General features: G+C 44.1%; 1 protein-coding gene across 7 annotated transcripts in view; it reads right to left on the bottom strand.

The window, feature by feature from the left end:
- Nucleotides 1-12,706, bottom strand: part of KLHL3 (kelch like family member 3) — a 133,986-nt gene that overhangs the window by 75,685 nt on the left and 45,595 nt on the right. For 4 of the 7 annotated variants that reach the window (XM_070570935.1, XM_008513816.2, XM_070570938.1 and 1 more), the window contains exon 3: nt 10,206-10,312. The exons of the other annotated variants lie outside the window; for them this stretch is intronic. In XM_070570935.1, the coding sequence (XP_070427036.1) occupies nt 10,206-10,312 (107 nt within the window). The remainder of the gene's footprint in view (nt 1-10,205; nt 10,313-12,706) is intronic. 7 annotated transcript variants of the gene reach the window in all.

The raw sequence follows: 12,706 nt of genomic DNA, 5'->3' as shown, positions 1-12,706 counted from the left end.
TAAACAGAGGTGATAAGAACTTAGTAGAGGTATACGCAAAGTACCATGATAACAACAATAAAAAGTAACATTCATTGGGTGCTAACTACAGCCAAGCATCGTGCTAAGCACTTTAAAGTGCTGCCTTTTTAAATCTTCACAACAATCTATGAGGTTTGCTAATATTATCCCCCATTTTACAGATGAAAAAACTTAGGCACAGGAGGGTAGGTAATTCATTTCACCCATGGTCACACATCTAGGAAGGGGCCAGGCTGGGACTGAAACCAGGGAGTCCAACTCTAGAGCCCACACAATAATCACTATGCTATATTAAATCTCAAGAACACAGAAAAGGGAGGAACAAACTGCCTAGGTGATCCAGGAAGGCATCAGAGTAGGAGGTCACATCTGAGCTGGGTATTAGAGGATAAAGAAGTGTTCCACAGGCAGCAAAGGTGAGGAAGGATGAGCTGGATGCAGGAACCATAGGTGGAAAGTGAGAAAAGTGCCAGAAGGATAAATTTGGAGTAAGTGAGAGGCTGATATGGCTGGTACATGTGAGAGGAAAGAAGCTAGAGAGGTAGACAGGGGTCAGGACTTGCAGAGCCCTGTAAATCACGCAAATGAGTTTGGACTTTATCCCAAGAACAGCACCATTGAGAGGTTTGAAACAGGGGAATGACATCAACAGATGGGTATTTTTGAATGAAATTTTGGACGCAGGGTGGAAGCTGGATCAGAGGCAGCGAGAACAGTTGGGAGGCCCTGATAATAATCCAAGAAAGGGAGGAGGGCGTGGGCTGTGAACTAGGGCAGCAGCGGCCCCGCAGTTGCACAGCCCTGAGGCCCCGTCCTAAACAGCACACAGGTCTTCATGGAGCCAGGCTCATTCAACAAGGGCTGCAGCTTTCAGAAGGAGAAGACAGACAAGACATGTGTCTTTATAGACTGAAATAAAGGGCAACCAGACTGCAAGAAACAGGGATTCAGAAGCCCTTATGTGAGTGTGAAAACAGAGCCTGGGCGGCTGTTTTCTCTCTGTGGAATTTGTGCACTGGAGCCAAGAAAATAAAGTACAGTACAGCATGTGGGCTGCAGACGCCCATCTCCAAGCTGTGGACTGCACACGATTCCTCCACCAATCCACAGGTCCCATCCTGACACAGTTGTAGATATGAATGACTCTGGACCAGGGAGGAAAGGGGGAAAAACCATTCCAAATCCTGCCTGCTCCCTTCACTGCCACATCAGGTAGGCCAGAGACCCTCCACTCTCCTCTCCCCTGTCTGCCGGTAGAAGCCAGTGAAAGGCCTCAGCACAAGGAGCCTAGAGAAGGAAGAAGAGTCTGAGAGGACACAGGAAAAGATGCTGGGTTTCTCCTCTACCCATAAGACAGGCTCTCACAATTTCTCTCTTGAGCTTACCGGAAATACACAAACAAAAACATACACACAAGGAAATCAGAAGTTAAACTCATCCCTCCAAACAGGTATTAAGAAGCTCATTAATAAAGGTCCAGTTGGTAATTATATTGCGAAAGATAATCAAAGATAGCCAATTCTTAGCTTAAGAACTTGGGCCTCAAAAAAAAAATAAAAAAAGGAAACTTCTCTTATAGGAAATTAGAGACCTGTGTAATTCATTGAAATTTGTAAAATTCAATCTTATTCTCTCTTATGGACCAGCAGAAAACACTGCACCAAACTAAGCCTTCAGCTCACAGAGACCCAGAAAGTGGTACGAATAATAGTTGTTACTATGTGCCAGGCCCTCTGCTAAGAGTTTATACACATTATTTCATTTAGCCCTTATAATAACCCCAGGAGGTAGATATTACATCCCATTTTACAAATTATAGAACTGGAATTTGTATTTGCATATAGCTAGTAAGAGGCAGGACTGGAATTTGAACCTTGGCCTAACTCTAGACCTCATAGCATTTCTAATAAATCCCTCTATAATTTAAACTTGACCCTAACTAATGACCTTGATAAAAGTACTTCCAAACAAGGCTTTGGTCCAAATTCTGAGGATAACTTAGTACTTAATACCTAGCAAGCAAGAATCAAGAGGGATGGGATCTTGTCAAGCTTACTTGTCAAGATATCTTCAACACCTAACAAAGTGCTTGGCATACAAGTACATAAAAAATATTTGTTGGAGCAAGGACAAAAAAGGAAGAGAAGCCTTCTCTTGACCTCTCATAATTCCATGGACTCCAGTAATTCCTCAGGGGCAGAAACCATCAAAGCCGTGGTCATTCTTGCTCCTTCACTCACCTCTACTAATTTGACAAAACACTTCTAGAAAACAGAACACGATCCCTGTAAGTCCTATCTATCTTCAAGGTCAACCCAAAAGCCCTCCTCTGCTAGTGTTTCCCAAGAGGCCCAGCCCAGCCACCTCAGACTCAGAAAATGTCTTTTGGTTGCATATCTTTTTAGCCCCTTCCATCTTCTGCTTATAATCTGTTAACAGGCACGTCCTGTTCCTCCAAATAGAATATGATTCACTCAAGGGCAGATAACTGTTCATTCACTCATTCATTCATTCAGCAAATGTATATCAAACAGTCCCAATGTGCTGTTAGGCCCAGAGGACACAATGGTAAACAAGTCATGGCCCTGCCCTCATGGAGTTCAGTCTAGTGGAGCGAGAGACAAGTAAACCAACAATTACAAAGTGTGTTAAATGCTAGAGAACGGTGCTCAGCTTAAAAGATTCTTAAGTAGGGATTCTTGTACCCTGAACTGCATGCAAAATGATGAGCACACAGGAGCACATATTTGCTTTTCTGTGGAGAGAGTCCATTGTTTTCATCAGATTGATTCATAATGGTTAAGAACCACTGATCTAAAGTGAGATCTGGTATACAGAAGTTATACTTATTCAGAAGAGAAGTGAGTATAAGGGAAGAATAGTCCAGGCAGAGAGAATAGTGTATAGAAAGGTCTGGAAGTAAGAAAGAACATAACCTGTTCTGAGACCATAAGAAGTTGAGTCTGGAAGAAGCACAGAGCGCAAAGAAAGAAATGGGCAGATGAGGCTGGAGATATAAGCAGGGTCTGGACCACTTGAGGGCCTTGTGGGCCATGCTAAGGAGTTTAGACTTCATCCTGAGAGCAATGGGGAGCCCCTGACAGATTTTAAGCAGGTGAGGGATATATCAGATTTATATTTTGGAAAGATCACTATAGCCACTGTGTAGAGAATGGGTTACGGATGAGGGAAAAAATAGGAGGCAGGTTGCCCAATTAGAATGCGGCTGCAGTAAATTAGATCACAGATGATGGCGGCCCGGGCTAAGGGTCTATGTCTTCAGCTTCTTTAAATCCTCAGACTCTACTTAGGACCTTGCACCTAGAAGTCTCTGAGAAGTGAAGGGAGCCAGGACAGCACACAGTCCCACACCTCTAGCAGGTACAAGAGTGCAAGCTATAGTTCTTGATCCTAGCAGGCACACCATGTGTACAACTGAGCTCTTTTTAGGTGAAAGACTGCCAAACGGAGCAAGAGGGAGGAGGTGCTTGACAAGATATCTTGACAAGTAAGCTTGAGGAGAAAAAGGGGAAAAATACTACCACAGGAGACTCAATAAGTCGAGAAAATCACTGGCTCCTCTTTCAGGTCATTGGTGTAAACTCCACCCTATTATTCAGCAAAAGAAGCCTCAAGAATGAGAAAGGAAGGAGAGAGTGGCTGACAGGTCTTTCTGAAGAATCAGAGCTAACTCTCCAATCACCCCTACAAAGTTGTATGTCAAAAGGAAGAAAAAAGTGCATTCAGGAGCCCTTATGTTATAGAATTCTTCCTCACTCCTAACTTGGATCCTTACTGCTGTAATTTCGTTTCATGTTCTGGGTAGAAAGAAAATAGAAGATCCTTATCCTTTGCACAATGATCTTTCATGAGTGTTAAGAAGGCTATTAAACTTTCTTACCCCTAACCCTCACCCAGCCAGTCCTAATATCTGGGTTGCCAACTCATCTGGTTAGAGCTGAGGCCTATGTCACACGTTAACCTCACATGAGAAAAAGAAATAGCCTGCCATCCCCCTGAATCCCAGCCAGCCCTCCTGTAGGTGAGTGGTCTGGACCATTGAACTGCAAAAGGTTGACCTCTACCTCCTGTGAAATAAGGACATCCCCTGCCTCGCCTTTATCCCATGGCTGTGTGAGAATCAAAGGAGATAATGAGAGTGTAAGAACTGTGACAGCAGGATTCAGCAGAGCCGCAGTGATGGATATCACCCCACCACCTAGCCACCCTGGAATCTCCTCCTTCCCCCTCTTGGAAAGGTCTTTCTGTTCAGCTAGAGGCACATGGAGCATCAAGTCAGGGAGAAAATGTCTGCGTAGCCACACAGATGTTTCAAATCAACCGTAACCACCATCAGCGCAGCTGGTATCTGAGCCACCCCTCACATCCACAGGAGCTTCGTAAACCATGATGTGCTCCATAAATAATGAGTAAACTTGGGCTGGCCCGGTGGACGAGTGGTTAAGTTCGCGTGCTCCGCTGCAGGCGGCCCAGTGTTTCATTGGTTCGAATCCTGGTCGCGGACATGGCACTGCTCATCAAACCATGCTGAGGCAGCGTCCCACATGCCACAACTAGAAGGACCCACAATGAAGAATACACAACCATGTACCAGGGGCCTTTGGGAAGAAAAAGGAAAAAAATAAAATCTTTTTAAAAAAATAAAATAATGAGTAAACTTTATTAAGTACCCATTCTGTATTGGATGCCTTATTCCCATTACATAAATTTTTTCCCTTGTTATTGTTATTATTTCAGTGTCACAGATAAGAAAAAAGGACCACAGTGGTTAAGTGAATTCCCCACAAACCTATTAGGTGCTGGAGTCAGGATTGAAAACTAGGTCATTATGGTTCCCAAGCCCTTTCCAAGACACCACACGATCTCCCAATGCAAGGTGGCATTACCACCCCTGAGTTTAATCTTCAGCAAAGAGGCCTCCATATCAACAACTCCAAACCTCCTCTATGAACATTCATAAAACATTCCTTGCCAATGATTGTCTCCAATGATGATCTCAATTTCAAGGCAGAGCTACTCTAAGTCCATACAAGTCTACCCCAGACAATCTTGGTCAAATCAGCTGTACCTTAATGGGGGCTGGTTGGTGTTGAACAGCAGCCTCTCTTCCTAGGTGCTATATAGGCCTGTGTTGAACTACATCCAAATCAATTCTTGAAAAAACTCACCATTTCTGCATCAAGAGCAACATATTTTTAGACATGACTACTGCACCCCTCACCCTCAAATCTGCATCTCCTAAGCCAGAAAAGGATGCCTGACTTTGATGTGGTATGTTAGGGATGAAAAGAAGAAACCCTATGTCACTGTAAGCTTCAGCCCAGAGATAACTTACTCTAAAATACAGTTGCACAGAAGATGAGGTCAAACAGCCTTTGATGCTTCCAACCATTTTTTCCTGAACTATTCTACCCAATCCCTAACTCCTCAGGGGCAAAACCCTCAGAAACCAGATCCTATCTACTACTACTACTACTACTCCACAACCTCCCTCAAGGCCCTCTTTATCCAAAGAAAGCATTCAATTTCCTAATGCTCCCTCCCTCCCTACCTGCCCCATTGCCTTGCATTAAGTCTTGCTGAGCTGCATGTTATGTGAAGGTCTTCAAGGCACCAATACATCATGCAAACACTGAGCATACGGACATGGGCCAGGGCCTGGCAGAGCCTGGTATGAAGAAAGGGTGAAACAAAGGTTCTACGGGATGAGTGCATGCCTGGGTGGTGAGTAAGAGAGCTGGGCCCTCAATGTTCTGCTTTGTGGATGGTTGGTACCCACTCAAATTCCAAGCCCCTTGCCTCTTACCCCCAGCACATTCCTGAGTCTCCTTTCTATTTATACTCACCACATGTTCAAAGACACCAATTGAACATTAGTCTAAATCTAATAAAAACTGGACAGTAACACTTCTTGAAGAACAAAACCAACCTAATCAGCCTCTGGGTATAGTGCAAAAATACCAGAAGGATGGGACAGCTCACTCCCAGAGCTTCTTTTGAGATGGAAGCCCAATGTCTTTTAGCCATGACGATGGGCATAAGAACCCTAAGCCCCTATCTTCTTTAGAACTTGGTCCCTTTGACATCATTAAATGGGGTCATTTTTAAAGTATTTGGATAACATGTAGGGATGTATATGCAATGCAAACACTATAGTACACAGAACCTATGGTAAAAGGCATGACAAAAAAGAGGAAAAACTGACTAGGCTACTTTGGGAAAATTAGCTTCCCCTGGGATAGAGGTGCTAGATGAAGAAGATCAGGGTGGAGGTAAAATCTTAGGTATTCCACACTCACAGGAAAAAGATGGGCAGAACACAGCACTGCTGGCCTCTCCAATCACATTATGCTATAGGAGCGGAGGACCACTAAGTTGACTGACCATCCCAGATCTTCTCACAGGCTGCCTGCCTTTGGACACCCCACTGTGGGCACTCAGAGCTTGGTTGCACATTTATTCCAAATTATCGTGGGCAAGACATGGTCAAGGAGTGGGGTTGGTATTTGGAAGTACCACAAGATATTTGAGCAATATTAACTCAGAGGATAAAAACATAAAACCCTTTAAACCTGAGTAGAAGATTGTAATCACATCACTCACGTCAGAAGAAAGTCATATGTATTTTCTTTTCTTTTTGGCCTTAAACATGCTGATAGAAATGGACTTAACAAGAATCAGCTGGGCCTTTTCATTGCTCATTTTATGCATTTTGAAGCTGAACTTGATAATTAGAACAAAATTTTGCAATGTTAGCTTTTTTTGTATTTGTTTACCAAGGGGCCTCAAAAAATACACAAATTTCATATATTGCTGATGGAAGCATAAGCTAGTACAACTGTTCTAGAGTTGTGGAATTGTCACACGTGTCTCACAAGTCTTCAAAATGTGTAAACCCTTTAACCAATTATTTCTTACTCTAGGGATTTATTCCAAGGAAATAACCAGGCAAGTAAATAAAGATTAAGATACAAGGATGTCCATTATGGCATTATTTAAAACAGTAAAATATTAGAAAGAACTATAATTTCCAACCAATAAGGCAATGGATTTTCAGTTAGGATACATTTTCCAGAATCTTACAAAGCCATTAAAATTACAAAGTGAATATGAATTCACTGACATGAAAAGATATTCACAATATATTGCTAAGTTCAATTAAGCAAATTTTCATTGAGCAGCTACTTCATGAAAGATCATGCTAGGCAGTGGGGACACATCAATGAATTAAAAAGGCACAGTTCTTACCCTTATAAAGCTTATGACTGAGCAGGGAAATCAGATATTGAGAAAGTAATGAAATAGGTAGTAATACTAAGGAGAAGCATAGGGTACCACGAGTATTAATAGCAAAAGGATTTAACCTAATCCAAGGGAGTCATGGAAGGCCTCCCTGTGGAAATGATGCTTAAGCACTAAGGAAGGATAACAGGAGTTAGGCAGACAAAGAGGCAGGGAGGAAGAACATTCCAGGACGATGAACAGTAATTTTTTTAAGCCAAAAAAGATTATTTGACTGTGTATATATGAAATGAACTCAGGTTAAAAATATATTTTGTATCTGTATATATTAATAAGTACACAATCTGAAAAGATATAAACTATAATCTTATGTAGATGTTGTATTACATGTAACTTTTAATTTTTTTGCTTGCCCACATTTTCTAATTTTTTTCCTGCAATGAATATATGTGAATAGTGGATGGATGGATGGATGGGTGGGTGGATGGATGGATGGATGGATGGAAGGATGGATGGATGGAAGGATGGATAGTTACCAGATTCAATGGAAGGCTTGAGCTGCGCATCACAGGAGACTGCTTTCTTCTCTGGATTCTCTCTTCCCTTCAATTACTAGAAGCTAAGACCTGACCCAAAAGCATCTTTTCTCTCCATTTCTAAAATCGCTTTGTTTTTCCCTTAGGCACTTCCACTAGCTTCTTAGCAAAAAGTGAAGGCAACACTTAATTCACTGCAATTCCAAACAGATTCCTCTCTCAACACTGGACTTTCCAAACCACACACAGAGCAGAATGACTGGCAGAGCTATTTATTGAAGTTGTAGCTAAATAACTATTGCAGATAAAATAAATTATTTTAAAAGAAAGAGAGGTGGATGAAGGAGAGGGAAAAAGTGAAATAAAAGCATTACTACTAGGGTTTGAGACTACTCCAAAAAAAACGTGGTTCAGTATTTCCAGGTAGTGAAATTAGCTGGTTTTCCAGGCTACACTGTGAAATTCCTGGCCCAAGGCTCCAAGTGAGGTAAGAGTGGCTTGGTCCACTTAGCAGAGGCACAGCTCCGAGTTGAGACCTCCTCCTTCACATGATGAGCCAAGGGGGACATACGTGTGAGGAACTCTCCAAACACAAGTGCCAAGGCTCCCCCAGCAAGAGCCACCTTGCCCAGCAGAGGCTGCGCACTGTATTTGGTCTAAGGGAAGAGGCTGTGCAGCATATAGGCGCCTGCACTCACCCGTTCTCAGCAAGGCCCCCTCGTTCTCTCAACCTTCACTTACTCACTGTCTCCTCAACACCAGGTGCCAGGGGGCCAGCCCAGCGGCGCAGCGGTTAAGTTCGCACGTTCCGCTTCTCAGAGGCCTAGGGTTCGCTGGTTCGGATCCCAAGTGCGGACATGGCACTGCTTGGCATGCCATGCTGTGGTAGGCATCCCACATATAAAGCAGAGGAAGATGGGCACGGATGCTAGCTCAGGGCCAGTCTTCCTCAGCAAAAAGAGGAGGACTGGCAGCAGTTAGTTCAGGGCTAATCTTCCTCAAAAAACAAAATGATAATAAAATAATAATAAACACCAGGCCCCGTAGTGAGCAGTGAGGATTCAACAGTGACAAGACATGGTCCCCAGGTGCCCAAAGCTCACAATCAAGTGTGGAAGACATTTCATTCATTCATTTTTTTAAAAATTTGAGTCCTATTGGGTATCAGGTGCCTAGGATATAGTAACAAACAAGCCCAACAAGATCCCTGTCTCCCTGGAGCTTATATTCTAATGAGGAGAGATGAGTGAAAAACACATAAACCGCCAACCAGCATGATTTTTCAGATAGTGGTAAATGTTACAAAAAATATACAAGTTGTGGGTTGGAAAGAGTCTTAGAGGGGAACTACGGCTAGGGTGGTCAGAGGAGGCCTCTCTGAGGAGGAGACATTGGATCTGTAAACTGCAGGATGAGAAGCAGCCAATACATGAGACGCCAGAGCACGGGCACTGCAGACACCAGGAAACAATCGAGAACGCAGAGTGCTAGTGACCACACTCAGAGGAAGCACAGGGTACTCGGTGAGCATGTGGAAGGGACACCTGACCCAGCATGGGGGTCTCACCCAGCCCAGCTGGCCTTTAGTCAGCAGTGATTCATAGAGCACTGCGTGTACCTGCTTCAGGAGACGTGCTGTGAGGCACCAAAGACAGGAAGCCGGGCCCACGAGTTTCTGGGAATTCAGTTTCAGAAGTAACACATGTGAAATAGTTGGAGAAGGCTATTTGGCATACTCAGGAAACAGGGACTCCCTGGAAAGTTGACAACGGTGCTGAAACTGAATGACAGATGGTGACTATTCCTAGTCTTACTCTTCCCCCCAAGCCCCACCATCACTTCTTTCAAATCTCTCCCACGCTCCTATAAAGGCTAGAGGAGGCCCACACCCCCTGACTGGAGGAAAGACTAGGGAAGGACAAGATGTGGGCCACCCGGTAAGGCACTAGACCAGCCATCAAGAAGCCAAGTTTCACTCATTCTGTGTGACTTTAGGCAAGTCCCTTCCCTTCTCTCAGCCTTAGTGTCCCCCATCTGCAAAATGAGAGGTCAGAAAACCTGGGGATGAGCCCAAGAGTCTATATGTTTAACAAGCTCCCCCACATGATTATGACGCACGCCAAAGTTTGCAAACGAGCGTACTATAGGATTTTACCTCTTTTTTCCTCATAGTGGACAAGGGGCTGCAGGCTTGACTGGCCTGGCTGAGACTATGGTTCCATTGAGTCCTCCATGGTGCAAAGCACAGCATCTGGCAAGCAGCAGCTCCTCGTAGGGGGTGTCACAGACTTCTCTTTCCTCTCTCCCCTCATACCACCACCCTCAATATTCTCCCAGTGGGGCTGCAGCCCCATAACTGTGGGTGTTGTTTGCCCCTCACCATACCTGTGAACATCGCACAGAAGTAGGGGCTGCAGGCTGCCAGGACCACACGGTGGGCTTCTATCTCGACATCTTCTGCCACAATCATCACGTCACACAACAGCTGCTTACTGTAAGACACCAGTGAGGGGACAGGATGGGTCACAGCACCAACACCCACACCAGCCACACAAGGGTACTTTTTCTCCCACCCACATTCCACACTATCACCATACAAAGTGTCACAGAGACTTGCTCTATCTTGAGTTAGGCAGGGGGATGGACTCATCGACTTTTCCAAGTCCCTGATAAGCCTGACATTCATGCTTTCCTAAGGTACACAGAGAGATCCAGCTACTCCATAGCTGCAAATTTAGGGCTCTTTCATCTGTTCATATCTCTGCTCCCCAATTCCATCAGCTCTGACTGAGACAGGGGAAGAACAGCTCAGGGTGCAGTGAAAAAAACTTTGGGCCGTCAGTTGAGTGACTGAATGAATGCTGAGGAGCATGAGCATGCCACTGAGGTGTGCCACCAGCAAGAACAAGTATTAACAATTCCCCAAGAGACCCACTGCCTGTGAAATATCGTCAAGAAGCCAGCCAGATCTGGAGGACTCACATATTTCTCTTCCCACCCAGACTTACTAATATCACCAAGAAGACCCCACCTGCACACATAATGTTCTCTAAAGACCCTGTGCAAATTCCAATCACTGCAAATATTAAGAATACTGTAACACCTTTTTACTTGTTTGTCACCCCACTACACTGCAGACTCTGAAAGGGACTTGTTCCTGTTATATCCTAGACAGGTGGCTGCATATCTAGCACACAGTAGGCCTTAAACTTTTATGAAATAAATGAATAAACGAATAAATTTTGAAAAGGGATCAATCCAGCCTCATAGACAGAATGAATATTTGACTACTTTGGAGATTGAAAGACCCTGTCAACCCAAGAAGTTTTCCTCCACCAGCCTTCCAACTTCTTATCATGGCCACTATTAATACAACAGTTAATATTTATGGAGTTATATGTGCCAGGAAAGTGTACAAATATTCTAAGCACTTTTTAACACATATTATTTCATTTAATCCTCTCTACAATCCTATGAGGTAGGTCTATTATTATGTCCCATGTTACAAATAAGGCAATTGAGGCCCAGAGAAGTTAATTACCTTTCCCAAGGCCACACAGAAAGAGAGCAGTAGAGACGGATCTGAGTGCAGGCAGCTGAACCCTACAACCAGGCTTCCAACTCCCATGGTATCCTGTCACCACCAGTCCCTCCTTTAGACTGAAGCACTAGAGGTGGGAGGGAAGACAGGGAGGACAAACATATTTCAAGTGTGATCCACTGTAAGGGTTACTTAGCACGCTATACCGGATTGAGAAGACTGAGGTTCCACGGGAGAGCAATGAAATGATATAATGAGTCTGCCATGGTTGATACATGGAAGAGAAGCTATGTATTTGCCACCCCTTGTGTAGCATATTAAACCCTGGCCAACTATTAAGACAGTTGTCCAGGTTCAATTATCAGAGAAACAGAATCATAAAGCCTGAGAAGGCTGGAGCTGCAAACGCCCTTAGAGATCATCTGGTCTACAAAGCTCAGAGAGGCGGCCCAAAGCCACAGAAACCTGAGTCTTGAATCCAGTTCTGACTCCAGATACAGCATCATAATGCCTCATAATTGGCTGAGACTTAGAATGGGGAAAGACAGAAGATAGGTTAGCTCCCATAGGGAAAGGTGGTCAGGAACGGTTCAGCATACAGAAAAAGGTACCAGTGATGGGGCCTCTGGGAAGGGTGAGACCTCCAAGCACCAAGAGGCAAAACCTGAGGGTAACACCTCACCCTGCAATGGACAGCAGACCCGACACACCAACTTTATCAGAATAACCCAGCTCAACTGGGAACATAGGTGGCTCTGCCCCTAACTGGCTATGAGAACATGGACAAATGACCTCACCATAGTCTTCTCATCTTTCTTAGCTGCCTTGGGACACAAATCATGGGGACCAAATGAGATTGCAGATGGCACCTGAGAACAGGCTGGTTTTTCATCTGGACAAAGTTTATTGTAAAAATCTAGTCCCAACATGAATAGACTCATCTCGGGCATTTTCACTTCTATTAAAGATTTTAGGGAGAAAATGGAGTTATCACTGCTATTTAAAAGTAGAAGTAATTTGTGTGTTGGGAGTGTGGGGGGACCAGAATTATAATAAGAAAAGTGTTGGCACAGATGGGTCAGAAATGCTGAGCAAATTTTCAGTGCTAGGTGCTGAACAAGCAAATATCAGAGGGGACTATCTTGCACAAACCCAGAGAAGCTGACAATTAATGAACAAACGGGAAAGAGAGAAGAAAGAATGACGAATAAAGATGGAGAATCCAGTTAAGCAAATAAATGAGAGCAGTTCTGATGGGCAGGAAGTGTATCTCAAGGCCAGAGAAACTAACCTGGGAAAGCGACCAAGAGAAACCTGCCAAAAACTCAACACAGGCTTTCCTGGG

The sequence above is a fragment of the Equus przewalskii genome, chromosome 13 (genome assembly GCF_037783145.1).
Source record: "Equus przewalskii isolate Varuska chromosome 13, EquPr2, whole genome shotgun sequence".
NCBI lineage: Eukaryota > Metazoa > Chordata > Mammalia > Perissodactyla > Equidae > Equus > Equus przewalskii.
This window is presented reverse-complemented; position numbering and strand designations above follow the sequence as displayed.